Source organism: Amaranthus tricolor, chromosome 15, assembly GCF_026212465.1.
Source record: "Amaranthus tricolor cultivar Red isolate AtriRed21 chromosome 15, ASM2621246v1, whole genome shotgun sequence".
Lineage (NCBI taxonomy): Eukaryota > Viridiplantae > Streptophyta > Magnoliopsida > Caryophyllales > Amaranthaceae > Amaranthus > Amaranthus tricolor.
In genome coordinates, this window is record NC_080061.1 from 11,421,892 (window position 1) to 11,441,249 (window position 19,358).

Here is a 19,358-nt window from a genome sequence, read left to right on the forward strand (position 1 = left end):
TATATATATATATACATATATATATATATATATATACATATATATATATATATATATATATATATATATATATATATATATATATATATACATATATATATATATATATATATATACATATATACATATATATATATATATATATATATATATATATATATATATATATATATATATATATATATATATATATATATATATATATATATATATATATATATATATATATATATACATATATATATATACATATATATATATATATATATATATATATGTATATATATATATATATATATATATATATATATATATATATGTATATATATATATATATATATATATATATATATATACATATATATATATATATATACATATATATATCTATATACATATATATATATGTATATATATATATATATATATATATATATATATATATATATATATATATATATATATATATATATATATATAGATATATATATGTATATATATATATATATATATATATATATATATATATATATATATATATATATATATATAGATATATATATATATATATATATATATATATATATATATGTATATATATATATATATATATGTATATATATATATATATATATATATATATATATGTATATATATATATATATATATATATATATATATATATATGTATATATATATATATATATATATATATATATGTATATATATATATGTTCCAAAATTGATTTGTTAATGTCTAAATATGAAAGATTTGTTATGGAACCAAGGGAAAGCATTCAAGAGATGTTCACAAGGTTCACCAACATAACAAACGAACTTGTCTCTCTTAGAAGAATAATTCCCACCGATGAACAAGTAAGGAAGATTCTTAGGAGCCTTCCTCAAGATGAGCGCTGGAGGGCCAAGGTTATTGCTATACAAGAGTTCAAAGATTTTACAAAGTTTAATCTAGAGGAGTTGGCTGGTTCCCTAATGACGCATGAATTACATTTGAGAACAGCCAACAGTTCCAGGAACAAGGGACTGGCCCTGGCAGTTGGGGAACAGGACGAGTCAGAATGCGATGAAGAAGAGGCTGCCTTACTGGTACGAAAATTCAAGAAGTTCTTCAGGAACAGTAGGTATACAAATTAAAGAAATAACAAAGAAAGAAGAACAAAAACCAATCTTGAATGTCACAAATGTGGAAGTACCAAACACTTCATCAAGGATTGCCCAATGTGGAAGAATGAAAAAGGCAAGGGAAAGACAAGGGATTCAAGAAGACTGTTGAACAAGGAAAACTTTAACAAGAGTGACTTTCGCAAGGCCATGATCGCTGCATGGGGAGAGACTGAAAGTGATGATGAAACTGTTGTTCCCGAAGAAGAAGAGACAACAAACCTATGTCTCATGGCTACGCATGAAAGCTAGGAGAAGGAGCCCATAAGGAAGCAGGTACATATCTCTAATCCATTTTCTATCCATCTATCCAATTTAAGTAAAAATAAATTAATTGAGTTGCTAAAGGAGACACAAGCTAAACTCGAAAATTGCAACGTTAAGTGTCTCCAATTAGAAAAGGAACTCAAAGTAAGCAAAGACCATGTCTCTTATATAAACACCTTTAGATACGATGTCCAAAGCAGATTTTTCGGTTTGTTGGATTAAAACATAATTTTAAAGGAAAATATGCAGAGAATTAAAAAGGAAAATGTTATTCTTAATATTGAGTTGTCATAATACAAATTATTAGGCTTGATTAAAGAATTGAGTGATGCATCTACTAAAGATTTGTGCAATGATTTTCAAAATTTAAAGTTGAATCCAGAATCCAACCTTAACAATGATGATAAGCTTGAATTAAATTCGAGAGAAAAAGGGAAAATTAAAAATACTCCTAAATGGATTCAAGATGCCAAAAGTAAAAATTCAAAAGGCCTAAATTACCTTAAGAATAACAAGAAGAAGAAAGCTTACGTTGATCTTTCTAGTGACAGATTCTGTTCCTTCTGTGGAGGAACTAGTCATCTGAAGGACCAGTGCACCAAAAAGGAACAGTACACTGTCTCCAACAGAAACTATGTCGATAACATTCAGTAAGAAAAATGATTTAAGCAAAATCGACAAGGAACCCAAGAAAGTCTGGGTTTCTATAACCAACCATTAATTTTTTTTTCAGGTCCAAGTGAGGGGGAACAACTCATGGTTTCTCGACAGTGGGTGTTCCAAGGACATGACGGGTGACAAATCTAAATTTCTCTCACTTGAAGCCTATGATGGGGGAACAGTAACCTTCAGTGACAATATGAAGGGTGAGATAATCGCCAAAGGAAAAGTCAGAAGGTCATGTTCCCATGCTATTGATAATGTATTTTTAGTCGACAATTTGAAACATAACTTACTTAGCATTTCTCAATTTTGCGATAAAGGTAACTATGTGAACTTTACTTCTGAAAAGTGCATTATTTCTAGGAATGACACAGGAGACATCGTTCTTGAGGGAATCAGAAAAGGGAACACTTATGTAGTGAACCTGGACACTGTTCCCAAAAAAAGTCTAACGTATCTAAGCGTTATGGAAGACGACCCAGTTCTTTGGCATAGGCGTCTAGGTCATGCTCGTTATACATTGATTAATTCACTAAGATCAAAAGACCTAGTTAGAGGATTACCAGCTATAAAATTCCTTAAGGATGAAATTTGTGATCCTTGTGCCAAAGGTAAACAAGTGAGGTCATCTTTTAAATCAAAGAACTTTGTGACCACCACTAAACTCCTTGAATTATTACATATGGATCTACGTGGACCTATGAGAACACAAAGCCGGAGTGGCAAAAGATATGCGTTAGTTATTGTTGATGATTACAGTAGATTTACTTGGATTTTATTTTTAGTTAGTAAAGATGAAGCTTTTGATGAGTTTGTTTCTTTCGCTAACAAAATACAAAAATCTACCAATAATCAAATTATTCACATAAGGTCAGATCATGGAAGAGAATTCGAAAATTCAAGTTTCATGAACTATTGCAATTACATGGATTAAGTCATAATTTTTCGGCACCACGCACACCACAACAAAATGGTGTAGTTGAAAAGAAAAATAGGACTTTAGAGGAAATGGCTAGAACCATGTTAATTGCTAGTGGTCTACCTAGAAATTTTTGGGCCGAAGCTGTTAATACTGCATGTTATATTTTGAATCGTGTATTAATAAGACCAATCACTTCAAAGACACCCTATGAATTTCTTAAAGGTGTTAAACCAAATATTTCCTATTTTCTTGTGTTTGGATGCAAATGTTTTGTTCATGTGAATGGAAAACGAAATATAGGGAAGTTTGATGAAAGAAGTGATGAAGCAGTATTTCTTGGCTACTCATCACATAGTTAGGCTTACAGAGTTTATAACAAAAGAACAATGAGCGTGGAAGAATCTGTTCACATAATTTTCGATGAAACTAACTTTTTGTCAAGTGCACAGGATACAAATAATTTTAAGATAGGTCTTGCAAATCTAGAGAATGATGAAGAAGAAATGAAAATGCAAGATCAAGGAACAGCAGCTGAACAGCTGATCCCAGAAAAGGCAGAAAGGAACGATTTTGATCAGGAACAGCCGGTACTTCAGAACCAACAGACTGTTCCCAATACAGCTGTTCCCACAGACGAGCAAGTTGATCCAGTAGCTGAACAGAATGTCAATCAAGCTGATGAACCAGAACATACTACTGTTCCCACAAGAGAATTTGTGCCCAAACCTTGGAAATACCAAAGTTATCATCCTCTTGATTTGATTATAAGTGATTTGAATAAAGGAACACAAAGTAGATCTCAAATGAGAAACTTTTGTGCACACTTTGCGTTTCTATCATCACTCGAGCCCAAGAATCATGAAGAAGCTCTAAAGGATTCCGAATGGGTTGTAGCCATGCAAGATGAATTGAACGAATTTGAAAGAAACAAAGTATGGCACTTGGAACCCAATACAAAACACAAAAAGGTAATCGGCTTGAAATGGGTATTTCGAAATAAACTAGATGAGCATGGAATAATTGTTAGAAACAAAGCAAGGCTCGTGGTTAAAGGATACAATAAACAAGAAGGTATTGATTAAACCGAGACATTTGCTTCGGTAGCAAGGTTATAGGCTATAAGAATCTTAATTTCTTTTGCTGCATTCATGAACTTTAAATTATATCAAATGGATGTGAAATGTGCTTTCTTAAATGGTTTTCTTGATGAAGAAGTTTTTGTTGAACAACCCCCAGGCTTTGAAAATACCTCTTGTCTTGATCATGTCTACAAGCTTGATAAAGCTCTTTTTGGCTTGAAACAAGCTCCTAGGTAGTGGTATGAAAGACTATCAAAGTTTTTGATTCAAAATGACTTTGTAAGAGGAAAAATAGACAAAACCTTATTCTTTAAGAATAGAGGTTCGGATATTTTAGTTGTTCAAATATATGTTGATGATATTATTTTTGGAGCCACCAATGAACTGTTGTGTAAAGAATTTGCTAACCTAATGAGCACCGAATTTGAAATGAGATTGATGGGAGAATTAAACTTCTTCCTTGGGTTACAAATTAAACAAACAGCTAATGGTATCTTTATTCACCAACAAAAATATATAAAAGAACTCCTCAAGAAATATGGCTTGAATAATGCTAAAACCAACAATACACATATGGCTACAAATGTTAGATTAGATGAAGACCCAAATGGAACAAATATTGATCAAACTATGTATAGAGGCATGATTGGCTCTTTATTGTATCTAACTGCTAGTAGACCCGATATTGCTTTTAGTGTTGGCTTATGTGCTAGATTTCAATCCAATCCTAAAGAATCACATCTCACTGCAGTTAAACGAATTTTAAGATATTTGAAGGGAACAGATGACTTGTCCTTATTTTACCCTAAAAGTGATGTCTATGATTTGAAAGGTTTTAGTGATGCAGATTATGCAAGTGATCTAGTTAATAGAAAAAGTACATCAGGTATGGTACAATTTCTTGGCTCATGTTTAGTTTCATGGAGTTCCAAGAAACAAAACACTGTTGCATTATCCACTGCCGAAGCTGAATACGTAGCAGCAGCAGCTTGCTGTTCCCAAATGCTTTGGATAAAATAGCAACTAAGAGATTTTGGTATTAAGTTTGAATGTGTTCCTATTTATTGTGATAATACCAGTGCCATATGCATATCTAAAGATCCAGTGCATCATTCACGAGTAAAACACATCCACATTAGGCATCATTTTCTTAAGGATAATGTTGAAAATAAAAATATTATTTTAAAGCATGTAAACACCAACAAGCAAATAGCAGATATCATGACTAAACCGCTTCCAAGGGAACAACATGAGAAAATGAGATTGGAACTTGGCATGATGAAGCTGCATTGAAGTGAGTGACATATGTGATCCTTAAAGACAGAATGAAAATTGAAAAGGTCGATCAACCACAAAATCTTGATTGAAAAATCGATTATTGAAAGGATCAAGTACGCACTATTTGAAAGCATATAATGTGAATGCTCTTATGATTGCATGTTTAATTTGATCAGACTGTAGTAGCATAAAATTTTCATTTATTTTATTTTCATAAAATATATTTACATATGTTTACCCAGCAATTTCCATTAAAATAGCGGGAGTTAAATCATCATAGTTCTTCACTAAATCTGTCTGTTTCCATTTCACATTCTGTGTCCATATGCATGAATTAAATAAGGAACATGAAACACCTAATCAATTAAAGCAAACGTCCCTTCATACTCATTATAATCACTCTCTCACGTCAATCTCTCACTTCATCTTCATTTACAATTCACTCAACCCCAACAACCGTCTTCAATCTTGCTTTTCCCTTTCTTGATTCACCAAATCGCCATGAAAACCAAGAACCAAACACCAAAGATGAAACAACCCAAACCTTTAAGAATCATCCACCCAACACCTCTTATCACTGAACCTGAGTCTTCCTTAAGAGAACAACAGGAAACCCCGGTTGCCTCTGGAGTGCATGAAAGCAAAAAGAGAAAGAGACACTCTACAGTAAAGAAATCGTCTTCAAAAAGAGCAAAAGTTGTTGTTCCAGTTAGTGCTGAAGAGATATCCAAAGAGATGGTTGTTGGTTTCGGACTTGACAAGCAATGGTATGAATCCAATTTCTTTCCTCAATTTCACGCAATCTTACAAAATCAATTTTGGGAATCTTTGATGGCAGAACACTGCTGTAACCCAATGTACCCCGAATTGATGCGTGAGTTTGTTTCAAACTTTTCTTTTGACAATGGCGTCTGTACGAGTGTGGTTAAGGGGATCAAATTGAATTTAGTAGTCTGATTTTAAGAGGATGGTTAGGTATTCCTTCCACTGGATTTGATGTATACATTGTTGGGTCAAAAATCATTTTTTCTGGGATTAATGAGAAGGTTGTCTGGAAGTTTTTAGGGATAAAAGAAAAAAGGGGAAAGGTTAGCCACAATGTGTTGTCTCCTATGCACAAGCTGTTATATAATACAGCACGAAGATTCATTTTGCCTCGCACATCTAAAAGAAGTGAGGTTAGTTTAAGAGATGCTACGTTAATATACTGTATGGCTAATAACATCAAAATTAACTTTCCCTCTTTGATGATCTCTCATTTGAATGACTGTATTTCTAAAGGATATGTGATAGGATATGGTGGTTTGCTGACATGGATCTTTAGGAAGCTAGGTGTTCCTCTTAAAGGTCAAAATTTTCCCATGGGTCCAAATAACAAAATAGGTATTAAGTGTCTGAATAACTTGCATCTTAGATTAAATGAAAATGGAACTCTTGAGAATATTTTTGAACAATCTGATGTGATTTTTGACAATAAAGAGGGCACCAATGAAGGAGAAAATGAAGAAAACGTTGAAGAGGAGGAATTAAATAAGGAGGAACAGGAGCCTGTTCCCTCTACCACTGAGAAGGTAGAAGGGCATTCTGATGAGGAACAGGAGGAAAATTCATGTAAGGGGGAAGCTGAGAAGGAACCTGTGAAGGAAGATGTGAAGGAAGAAAAAGAGAAAAATGAGGAGGCTTCTTTACCTGGTTCAACCCCTAGGAAGAGTCGTAGGCTAGCTTCCAAAGGCAAAAAACCTGTTGTTATTGTTGATGATGACTCAACCTCATACACAACAGCTGAACCAAGTCATCCTTCCTCACCTAAACCGACCACACCTTCATCCCATAACTTTTCTTCACCACCACAGTCACCTATACCACCATCATCACCACCACTAGTACACACATCACCAAATCAAGGTTTAGGTGACACTACAGTTCCAACAGCCCATCTATCCTCCATTCTCCTGAAACTTAACGAATTGCAGTCCAGCTTCCTTGTTTTTAAAGATGAAATTCGTGTTTCTATAGCCTCACTATCTGCTCAAATGGACCAAATGGAAGCGCGTTTGGGGGCCAAGCTCGACACAGTAGAGGTGGAGATAGAATATGTGGATGATGAAGCTCCTGCATCTTAATTTCTCCTGATACTCATAATATTTTCTTATTTGTTGCAACCATAACTATCATCAAACAATCTTTTCTTGCTTTTGATTTGTACCAGCTGGGGTACCGTTTTCTTTTATGCTACTAACTATCTGTGACGATTAATCATAGTTGATCTTGTTTGCATTCATTGTTACTGCTTTTTACTTTGTGCATCCTTATTCTCTCTTTGACTATGTCTATATGCTTAGTGCTGTGGTTTGATTGCTCCAATTCTTTTTGAATGATGTCAAAAGGGGGAATATTTGACACAAACTTAAATAATGCTTGAGTATGCTTAGCTCTGATTATATCTATTATGTTGGACTTTAGGATTTTGGTTTATGATTCATGATCTGATGATGATCTGATGATTGTTTATTGCTTGATGATTTTGCTCTAATTGTCAAAATATAGCTAATCTATTGTCAGTATATAGTTAACACCTTTTGTTAATACTTGATGCTCTGATTCTAATGATCAAGATTGATGCTCTGATGCTTATGATCAAGATGCTTATGTTGAAGATGAACTGTGATGAACTGTTTTGTTTGTTCAGATCATCTAATCACTTTTGAGCTCTGATTGTATGCTCCAAATTTATTGAAACCACTTCTTATGTTCTATGCTGAAAATGTTTGAGTTTTTGTTGTGTTTATGTTTAGAGTAATTTGATTTATGATATGCTTGGTAAATTATATTTACTAAGTTAAGAAGAGTTGTTTTAATCTCTAACATGCTCTTCAACATTGGTTTTACTCTATTTTGTTTTAAGTTTGTTTAAAAGTTTGTCATCATCAAAAAGGGGGAATTTGTTGGAGCTCTTGAGTTTTGATGATGACTACACTTTATTTAAACAAATATGTTTTTGTTTTTAGAGATTGTGTGCAGGTCGATATCCGGTCGTAATTATGATCGTTGATAGTACCTGTGGCTTAGTTCATGCAAAATGTAGGTGTCAAAAGGATCCGAAAGATGTTAGAAGAAGTATATCGCTTGGGATGTAAAATGGAGACAGCAGGTCTACTGTTCCTAAGTTGGATGTTCTAGCAAAACTGGATTTTGGAGACAGCGCACTGTTCCCAACTGAAGTCAGCCAACGTTAACTAATAAATTCTGATTTTTATTATTAGTTAATGTACTAAAATTAATTTGTTGCATTCATTTATTTATTATACTTAATTGGCAAAATGTTTTCCAAAAATTACTTTACGTGTGAGTCTCTAAATAAAGATCCTTTATTTTAGGATCTATATTTAGTAAATATTGGATTTGCTAAAAATAGAAATAGCTGTTGTTGAATAGGTCTTAGCTATTATTTTTAACCGGTCTTTATCTTAGATAATAGGTTATCATGTCTATTTTTATTAAGTATAACCGTTTCTATAAATAGCAAAAACATTCCAGCAGTTAGTACTGGAACAGGAACAGTTGTTGAAGAAACTGCTGCTTAAAGAGAACAGAACCTATTTTTAGTAAATGGGAACAGCGGTTATTATTGTTTTAACCGTATGCTTGATTTAATCAAGTCTTGTGGAAATAACCGTTTGTGTGATTAATCCACATTACTCCCATGATCTTTTTGATTAAGGAATAATGGATTGGATTATTCCATTTTCTTAGAGGTTTTATTTTTTATAAATAGCTAGTGAATTCGGCTGTTCCTAAGTATCTAACGCATGAACTTTGTTATTTTCATGTGATTATTTTTGGAAATCCACAAGAAATATTTTGTTTTGAAAATTGCCAATTAACTCATAATATTTTATTGAGCAACTCATTGATTTTATTTTTAGAGAATTTTTATCCTTTTTGTAAGGGTTTTTGAGAGAACTTGTAATTAGACTCGGGTGAGTCTAAGGGGGAATTAGATAGCTTTGAGTGAAGCTATTGAGGAGTTTAGCTTTTAGTGAAGCTAAGTTTGTTGCTTTGAGTAAAGCAATTTGAGAGAGAAGAGTTGGCCTAGTTAATTCGCTTCGAGTGAAGTAAGGTGTTTATTGTAATTGTAACTAATTGCCATAAACATAGTGGAGTTTTTAGAAATCCCGAGGGGTCGTGGTTTTTCCTTCTGTTTAGGCCCAGAACGTTTCCACGTAAAAATCGTTTGTCTCTTTTATTTTTTTGCTCTAAGTTCAAGCTTTATTTATATTAATTTTATTCCGCAAAAACAGGGCAAGAACGCTTGAATTAGTAACAACAACAATTCACCCCCCCCCCCTCTTGTTGTTGTTCCCGTTCCCAATTGAGTCTACAAACCTTCTACTTCTATTGATTGTGGCTACTACACGCTGAAGTTACATGGACGATATTATAAAATCCGTGAAGGATTTTGGAGTCGAAAATATAGATGCCGTAAGTATTTGTTACATTCTTAAATTATTATTATTGGTAAAAGCTAATGTTTATCAATCTTTTAATTTTATATTATATAGGTTTTATACGACATTCCGAGGGAAACACGCCCTCTGAGAAATAGAAAGATGCGCGAATTAAAAGACAAGATTTCCACGTATCTTTCTAATTTTTGTCCTTGATAAATTGTAATTAGAATAGATTTTTTAGGACTTTAATGTATATTATATATATATATATATATATATATATATATTTACGTACATAATATTATATTATATATACGATCGAGAGTTTATTATTACAAAGAGATTATTGGTAATTATTTGTGATTATCACTGGATTATTATTGGATTAATCATTGTTATTACATTGTAAATTATTATTGGATTATTATTAGTATAAAACAAAAAAAGAAAATAAATACCAACTATTTGCTGCGGTCAACCCAAAACTGCAGCAAATAAGGAGTAGTATTTGCTGCGGTCAGCCTCCAAACCGCAGCAAATACTCCTCCTCATTTGCTGCGGTTTTGGTGCTGACCGCAGCAAATACTACTCCTTATTTGCTGCGGTTTTTGGTTGACCGCAGCAAATAATGCCCTTTTTTGCTACGGGTTTTAACCGCAATATTTAAAATAGCCCAGTTACTGCTGTTACTATTGCTTGGGGCCAAAACCGCAGGAAATAATGGCCAAAAAATCGCAGCAAATGAGGTTTTTCCACTAGTGACACACAGCAGATACGTTTTTTTCTACTAGTGGAGGCCCATAAAAGATATGATTATTAAGCTTATTGGATTCCACGTGGAGACAGCGTGGGTGATGTGTTGGCTGAAGTGTCATTGCGAAATCTTGCCTGGCCCTTTTTTGTATGATTTTCCCGATTATCTAGAAGCATCCACTACACAATAAACATCTCCATTCTCCTCTTTTGATACCCTTTCACGAAAGAATAAATGGCATGCAAAGACTGAGTGGATGACGACAAATTCAATTTGTACTTGTTGCCTTCTAATTTGTTTACAAGTTATGTCTATTGGAATCAGTGATAGAATGGGTAGAAATCTTTTTGCTGTCTTTTTTCATTTATAAAATAGAGATTAAATACAAATATAAAAGATATCATAAGATATTTACACAATCAACTAATATTCTATACAATCATAATATTTACAAGAATATTGGAAATATGGAAACATATTATTCTATTACACCCCCACAGTCGAATCAGGAGGTTGACGAACGTTGAGACTAGAGCGAAAATCATCAAAAAGAACTTTGGGAAGCCCCTTGGTGAAAATGTCAGCAATCTGATAAAACGGGATAGAATATGATGGACACGAACCTCTCTTCGTTTCACCTTTTCACGGACGAAGAGAATGTCCATTTCAATGTGCTTGGTACGTTCATGATTAACTGGGTTGCCAGACAAATAAACAGCACTCACATTATCACAATAAACAATACTGGCAGAAGAGATCAGACAAGTAAGCTCAAGAAGACGATTGCGAAGCCAACAAGTCTCAGAAACAACATCGGCAACACCATGGTATTCGGCCTCAGCATAGACTTAGACAACGTTGTTTGTCGCTTCAAAGACCAAGAGATGAGATTATCGCCCAAAAATACATAATATCCGGAAGTGGAGCGGCGAGTGTCAGGACAACAAGCCCAATCAGCATCTGTGTAAGAGATGAGTGATGAGATAGGAGATTTGTATAACTGAAGACCATGATCTAGTGTGCTTTTCAAATATCGAAGAATCCGATGGATGAGAGCCATAGGTTTAACCCGAGGATCATGCATAAAAAGACACACCTGTTGGACACCATAAGAAATATCTGGACGAGTGAAGGTGAGATATTGGAGAGCACCAGCTAAGCATCTATACAAAGTGGGATTCTCATGAGGTGGACCAGAACTTGCGCTAAATTGGTCTTGTGAGGTAGGCTGAGATGAGGAGGATTGGGGGTTGTTTTACATCGGGTCAGAAGGGAGGCATGGATTGGTCTCATTTAATGGGCCAGTAGGGGTTTGGATGAGTAGAGAGTTGGGAGTGTTGGGATTGGGCTGATTTGCTGGGCTGCTAGAGGCAGACCTAGTGACAGGTGAAGGGGGTGGTTTTGGTTTGGGCTGGGCTGGGCTGCGTGAGGTAGGCCTAGAGGATTGTATTTGTTGAGTGATTGGAATTGGTAAAGGATCATCCAAAAAGGAGTAATTAGGCTTATTAGTGTAGGGAGTTTGGAAAAAAGGAAAAGTAGACTCATCAAAAATAACATGGCGTGAGAGAATAATTTTGTGGGAGGATATATCATAGCATTTGTAACCTCGATGAGACGATGGATAACCCAAGAAAATACACGGAGAAGAACGAGGTTGAAGTTTATTAATTTTAACGGAAAGTATAAGAGAAAAGTATAAGCATCCAAAAACTCAAAGATTAGAATAAGATAGTGCTTTGTGATAAAGAAAATGTGTAGGAGTGAGATTCCCAAGAAGTTTAGAGGGTAAAATATTGTGAAGATAGGTAGCAGTATTTTAAGGCATGAGGCTAAAAAGTGAAAGGAAGAGAGACATGACAAAGTAATGTGCGAATGATATTATTGATGGAGCAAATTTTGCATTCGAATTTCCTATTTTGAGAAGTGTGAGGACACAAAAATCGAGAGACAATCCTATCTTTAGTACAAAAAGTATGAAAAAGATTATTATCGAAATCACCGAGAAAAAGAACATAATATTTATAGCCCAAAGGACTACAAATAGGAGATGTCCACAAATTATTATGAATTATTTCAAACGGACATGAACTAAAAGACATAGAAGTAGCAAAAGGTAATTTAATATGTTTGCTTAAAGGAAGAGAAATGCAAAACAAGCGAGTTTTATTACAATCAATAATCTTAGAACTACGAAGAGAATTTAAAATAACATCACCCAAATGAACCAATCGGGAATGCCAAATAGTAGAGGATAACGTAGTGAAAGCCGATGGAGATGAGGATGAAATGGTAGCTCCGGTGGATAATGTCAGAGGATAGAGATCACCATTACTATTAGACCGTAGGAGGATAGTCCCCGTTCCCAATTCCTTAACAGAAAAATCAAGAGGGTCAAATTCAATGAAAACGTTATCATCAATAGTAAACTTATGTACGGAGATGAGATTTTTAATGAGTCTAGGAGCATGTAAGACATTTTTTAAGGTGAAAGAAGGATGAGAGGAGGATATGGGTAAGTTACCGTGACCATGAACCAGAATTATGTTACCATTACCAACAATTATGTGATTATTATGAGGATACTTTAACGGAAAATAATTAATTAAAGTACCTTGAGAGTGAGTCATGTGGGATGTGGCACCTGTATCCATGTAGAATTTTTCGTTCGAAGAGGTCAATGAGAGAGTATCCATAGCTTGATGAATGTCCATGGGAAAATAATCCGTTGAGGTAGACGACTCGATGTAATAGCTGTGTGTCGGACGAGGACCAAAATTACCCGAAGAGGAGTTCAGTGCCGGCGGAAGGGAGGCTTATTTTGGATGCCAATTTTGAGTAGGATAAGACAAGGTGCACTAGCCCATTAAGGAGGAGTCTAATTTTGGGCCATGGGTTTGTTGGGGTAGAGAATTTGGCCTAGTAGTGGAGTATGGGGAATTAGGCCCGGCAGCTTGTTGAGTAGAATAATATGGCCGGTTACTGTAACGACCACCTTGCCAGTCACCACGACGATGATTGCCACGGCCACTGCGGTGGGTGGTGGAGACATAATTTTCCTAAGAAAGAGATAAAGAAGCCCTTTGATTTGTGATGAGAGTCGAGTCTTGGGATGAAGAAGGTTCTTTGACATTAGAATGTTCTTAAAATTCTAACATGGACCGTAGAGAATCAAATGAGGGGAGAGGATTCAAATGTTGAATAGTGGAGCGAAAAGATCGGTAATCCTTAGTAAGGCCACAAAAGAGTTGCATAGCCAAATGATCATCCTTAAAGGAGGTGCTGAGATTGTTGAGGGTAGTAGCAATAGTATTGAGTTCGGTGCAATAGGCTTTGACATTGGGAAAGTCACAAAGTTTGATATCATTGAATTGGGCTTCGAGATGAAGAATGCGAGAGCTTTTTTCATGCATCTTTGGCATTATCATGGGGATGAACAAAATTTTTAAGAAGATCAATACTAATAGTGGCATAAAGCCATGTCCAAACGATATCGTCGAGACATTTCCATTCGGGATCGGTGGAAGAGGATGTTTTGGAGTCGTCACCGGGAATAATGTGGTCTTCAACAAGATGAGCAACAATGGAGTTTGAATAAAGTGCACCACGTATTAAACTGAGTGCCTTCATCATCAAGTTGAATTGGTAACAAATTTTTATGTTAGTGACCAAGGTTGTGGGATTAATTTTTAGAGAAGACATGGGAAAGACAAAGGAGGAGGAGGAGCGGCAGAAGGAGTAGAGGTAATGGCTGCCTTGAGGAGCAAAGAATAGTTTTAGGGGAGGCAAAAAGAAACTAAGCTCTTGATACCATGATAGAATGGGTAGAAATCTTAGGTTGCCTTTTCTCATTCACAAAATGGAGATTAAATATAAATACAAAAGATATCATAAGATATTTACACAATAATATTCTATACAATCATAATATTTACTAAAATACTATAAATATGGAAATATATTATTCTATTAATCACGACTAATGTTTACTATGGATTAGTAATCCAAAGTAATAGAGAGATTAATAAAGAAGTAATGTATCGAATCTAAGCCGGATGACTTTAATGGAGAGCATCCATTAAGTGCTATTGATAGGAGTTTCCCGCCTTGTTGTATGGTACATAGTGTAAGCCAATTAAGAAGATATATGAGCATAAGATGAAATTAACAGATATGTAAAAGTTAATGTGAATGTGTTGACACACCAAGATCGATAAAACTAAGAAACCAGATTTTTAGAGAAGGGCTAAGGGTTGCACTTATCTCTACTAAGATGTATGAAAGTAAATTAAGATGGTTTGGACATGTGCAAAGGAATATGCCCACTAACGGGCTTTTGAGAAGTGTAGAAAGCATCACGGTCAATGAAAAGTCGTGGTTGGCCTAAAAATACGTGGGAGGAGCAAGTTAGGAATGACATTAACGAGTTACATTTCCTTGAAGAATTGACTAGGGATAAAACTAGTTGACGACGTCATATTTGGTCTTAAACTTTGGATAGTCATCTATGCCTACACTTATGCCACATATACCTCGTTTATTATTAAGTCTTTTATGATTGCTTTTATATTTCTTTGGTCATGTTATTAGCTTTGATTTTTATCTGAGATTACATTTCTTTTTTTTTTTTTTTCTTGTCTGGTATTGCTTTCCTTTCCTTTATAGGTCATATTCGTCTAATATGGGTATGATTTTCCGTCTTCCATCCCTCTCCTAGCCCTCTAATCATAATATTTATGAGTGTGATACATTAGATATGATAATCATGAATTATCTGCCTTATAATTTATTATATTGTTAAAATCGATGTAAGAACCTTTTATCAAAGATTTTGTATATAAGTTATGAATTTTTTAATGACTTTGTAACAAAAAGTTCTCACATTAATTTTCACAATGAAACATATGATAAAGCAGATAACTCCTCCTCATTATTATTCTCTGTGTATTCAGCTACATATAAACTCTTATCCGGGTCAGGGGAGGGATGGATGGAAGACAACTAATTATACCTGTAAAGAAGAATGTGCTAAAAGAGTCCCTCGGCTCAGGAAGACATGTTAAGAAAAGAAAAGCTAAACAAGACATGAAAAATGACACCACAAGACAATACAAGATAAAAATAAGACTAATAACACGACCAAAGAAATATATAAGCAGTCATTAAGGCCATAATAATAAACAAGCTATAGGTAACAGAGGTATGGGTGTAATATACGATCTAACGTCTAGGACATAAATACGAAGTGTTCACATAGTTTTTTCTCTGATCAAGTCGTCTGAAAAGTACAACTCACTCGTATTATTCTTTATTTATTCTTTCCATGTTTTGTTAGGAATTTAAGATTGAAAAACCATCTATTCAATCAAACTCACGCCTGATACTACTTGTTCTTTGGGATGTATTGGGCAGTTTGGGCATGATTTAGGCCATCAACATTTTCAACTTTCTATTTCTGCTATGTGGATTAGGTAAATTATTTCATGGGGTACATTATTTTCTCTTTTTTTTAAAGGGGTGGCATACAATAAGATTTTACATAGGGCGTTTTTAGTATAGCAATTTAGTTAGTTTTTATTGGTTTTATTTGAATCAAAACACTTTTAATCGGGGATGATCATAGGTTGGGTCTGGATTGGATTTAACTAAACTTGAACTCTAACCGATTAATTTTTTTCGGACTCATACCTAGACCCAAACCCTTAGATTTTTTAAATTTTAGACTTAGATTCATACTCGTCGGATTTGATGAATCTAGGATCTTAAATTGGTCCTAAATGAGTCTCAGTTTGATTATTTAAACTTAAACCATTTTACATTCTAAATTGTTTTATTAGTACTAAAATGGATTCATAGGTTCTATATAAGTTTAAAGTGAATTGAAATAAATAGAAATAGCTAGATTTCAAACGAATTTAAAGATGGTTTTGGTTATGTAATAGGTCGTGTCTAAAGCGACGCTGACAAGTCTGAAAAGGTTCTAACGAGTATGGGTCTTAAATGAGTCCAAATAGAGCATCTGAGGTGGGATTCGGGTCTAAAATCCTATATTCAGGCCCATTTATTTTTGTTAAACCCGAAAACCATACCTGAATTCGCTAGATCTCCAAAAGTCGTTGGACGTAAATTTGGAGAGAATCTAATAGAGTCTTATACCCACGATCATCAATACTTTTAATCAATAGTATTTTTCAAGTAACAAACGGTTTAGCGGTTTAATTAATGGATTGTAAAAGCTAATAAACAAGTATTTTAAATAGCATTTTATAAAAGAAAGACTACCATAATTATCTTTAAAGAACTTATTTAAAGTTTTTAACAGCTAGTTTTTTTTCTTAACATTGCCACGTCAAATAATAATTTCTATGGCGAACAAGTATCTAGTAACATCTAGAAGCACTAATATAACTAATAACTAATTTACAACTATTTTAATCGAATAAATCCTAAAAACAGATGTGAAAGCTAGGAAATATCATTTAGTTAGTGCTTCTTAACTTTTTGTTGTGTTGAAAACTTCAATTTTATTTTCAACTCTTAACATTATTGCATTCGTTGAAACAAGTCCAATTTAAAAATAAAAAATTATATAAAAGAAAGCAAAAGAAAAACATTAATATTATAATACTTACTGTAAATAAATAAGTAAAAACCAACAAAAATAATTTAACTATTAAAATAGTAAACTCGCAATTAAAATTATAGAAAATATCTACAAATCTACTTATGGTCTTCCTCCCATCTCTTTGTTGATGACACATTCTCTCATCTAATGATATCCATAATCCATAAATATATGACCAAATCCATAATCCACATGAGTAAAGGTATGACCAAGTTGAGCATCATATTTATATTTCCCCCAATAAAAAAAGAGCAAGACTTCCATACCCATAAAAATAAAGGTCAATACCAAACAATTTTGACATAATCTCCCTCTAAATAGTGGCCAAAACTAGGCTCCAAGAGTCAAAGAAATCCACCCAAACCAAAGATTTTAAAAATATTGATGATGATTTCATTAGATTAGAAAATCAAGAATATGACTATAAAATGCCGACAAAATGAATCCCGCAGATCTTCCTACGTATCCCTTCGAATCTCTTTCCTTAACTGTCCATATCTTCTCATCATCACCCTTTATTTTCTTCCTTCTAAATAAAAACCCCTCCAATAACCATTTCCTCATTCCCATTCCCAACTTCCTCTCCAAACACCATCCCTTTCTTTTCTAATTCTAATTCCTTGTTTGGTTGAATCAATTAATAAAATTAAATAATGGATACCCAATTTCATGTTCTTGCTGTTGATGATAGTATTATTGATCGAAAATTAATTGAAAGGCTTCTTAAAACTTCATCTTTTCAAGGTATTTTTCCCTTTTTTCTTTTTCTTTTTTTTTTAAAATGAAATTATGAAGTTATCTCATGTTTGGTTGAAATTAATCTGACCTGGGTTTTGATTGATTTTACAGTTACTGCAGTGGATTCACCAAACAAAGCCTTAGAATTATTGGGATTGAAGGGGAATCAAGGAGGAATGGATGAATCACTGGTAAACAAAGTGAATATGATCATAACAGATTATTCAATGCCAGGAATGACTGGGTATGAATTATTAAGGAAGATAAAGGAATCAGAAAGGTTCAGAGATATACCAGTTGTGATTATGTCTTCTGAAAATATTCCTTCAAGAATTAATAGGTGTTTGGCTGATGGAGCAGAGGAATTCTTTTTGAAACCTGTTCAAAGATCTGATGTCGATAAGCTTAAACCTCATTTAATGAAGAGTAAAATCAAGGATTTTTGCAAGTTTCAACAACATAGAAGATTATTAACTTGGTATTCTGATTCTAACACTTTATGTCAAAGATGCATATAAATTGTATTTCATGGCTTTGGTTAATCCAATTGGTAATTGGGAAGAAGAAATATTGGGAATATAATATATTTATATTCCATGGACTTGGATCCCTCCTTAGGGTTCGGTTCAAGAAGGTACAGATGTATGAAATCCTGTTAAAGCTCGAGTTGAAATAGTTCCTGGGTTCTGGTAATTTGAGATGAAGATCAAATTGATGCATGATAATCACTCCTTGGACTTGGATCCTGCCTTAGAGTTTGATTTAAGAAGGCTCGATGTATGCAGTCTGATCTTGTTAAAGCTTGAGTTGAAACAGTTCATGGATCCTGGTAATTTGAGATGAACAATCAAATTGGTATATGATAATCAATCCTTGGATTTGGATTTATGACACGATACGCAATCTTATCAAGCTGGAATTGGAAAAAAAAATCGTAAATTTTGGGTTGATCAAGAATGAACATGACAAGAGATTCAATTGTTGAAATTTATGATTGTTAAATGTAAATGTTCTTAGCTAACCACCAAAACTAGAGATTCAAATTTTATGTACAACAATATTCATTAGATTTTTAAGAGGAATTTTGTTTATAATCCTCTTTATAGTTTGAAATTTGTACATGTCACACTTAGGTGAATAATTTTGAAATGAACGAGATAATTTAATTTGAAAATTTGAAATTAGCTTAAATTTATTGTTTGGTAAATTAAAAATTTTTAAATTTGAATTTTGATTAAATTTCACCTGAGAATGACTATCCAACCTTTGTTATTTTTTCAAATTTTTTATTTATGATTTTATAATTAAAATTCATAATTTAAAATTAAATACTTTTTCCAAATACTATATAATGAATTTTTGTTCTCCATTTAGTTGTTTGTGCAATATTTGGATTTGGAGT

General features: G+C 33.5%; 1 protein-coding gene across 1 annotated transcript; it reads left to right on the forward strand.

The window, feature by feature from the left end:
* The first annotated feature begins 17,321 nt into the window (after positions 1 to 17,321).
* LOC130800634 (two-component response regulator ORR10-like) lies at positions 17,322 to 19,147 on the forward strand. Its single transcript, XM_057664195.1, has 2 exons — positions 17,322 to 17,962; positions 18,068 to 19,147. Exons 1-2 carry the CDS (start codon positions 17,872 to 17,874, stop codon positions 18,472 to 18,474), a joined length of 498 nt encoding a protein of 165 aa, XP_057520178.1. The 5' UTR covers positions 17,322 to 17,871; the 3' UTR covers positions 18,475 to 19,147.
* The last annotated feature ends 211 nt before the right edge of the window (positions 19,148 to 19,358 follow it).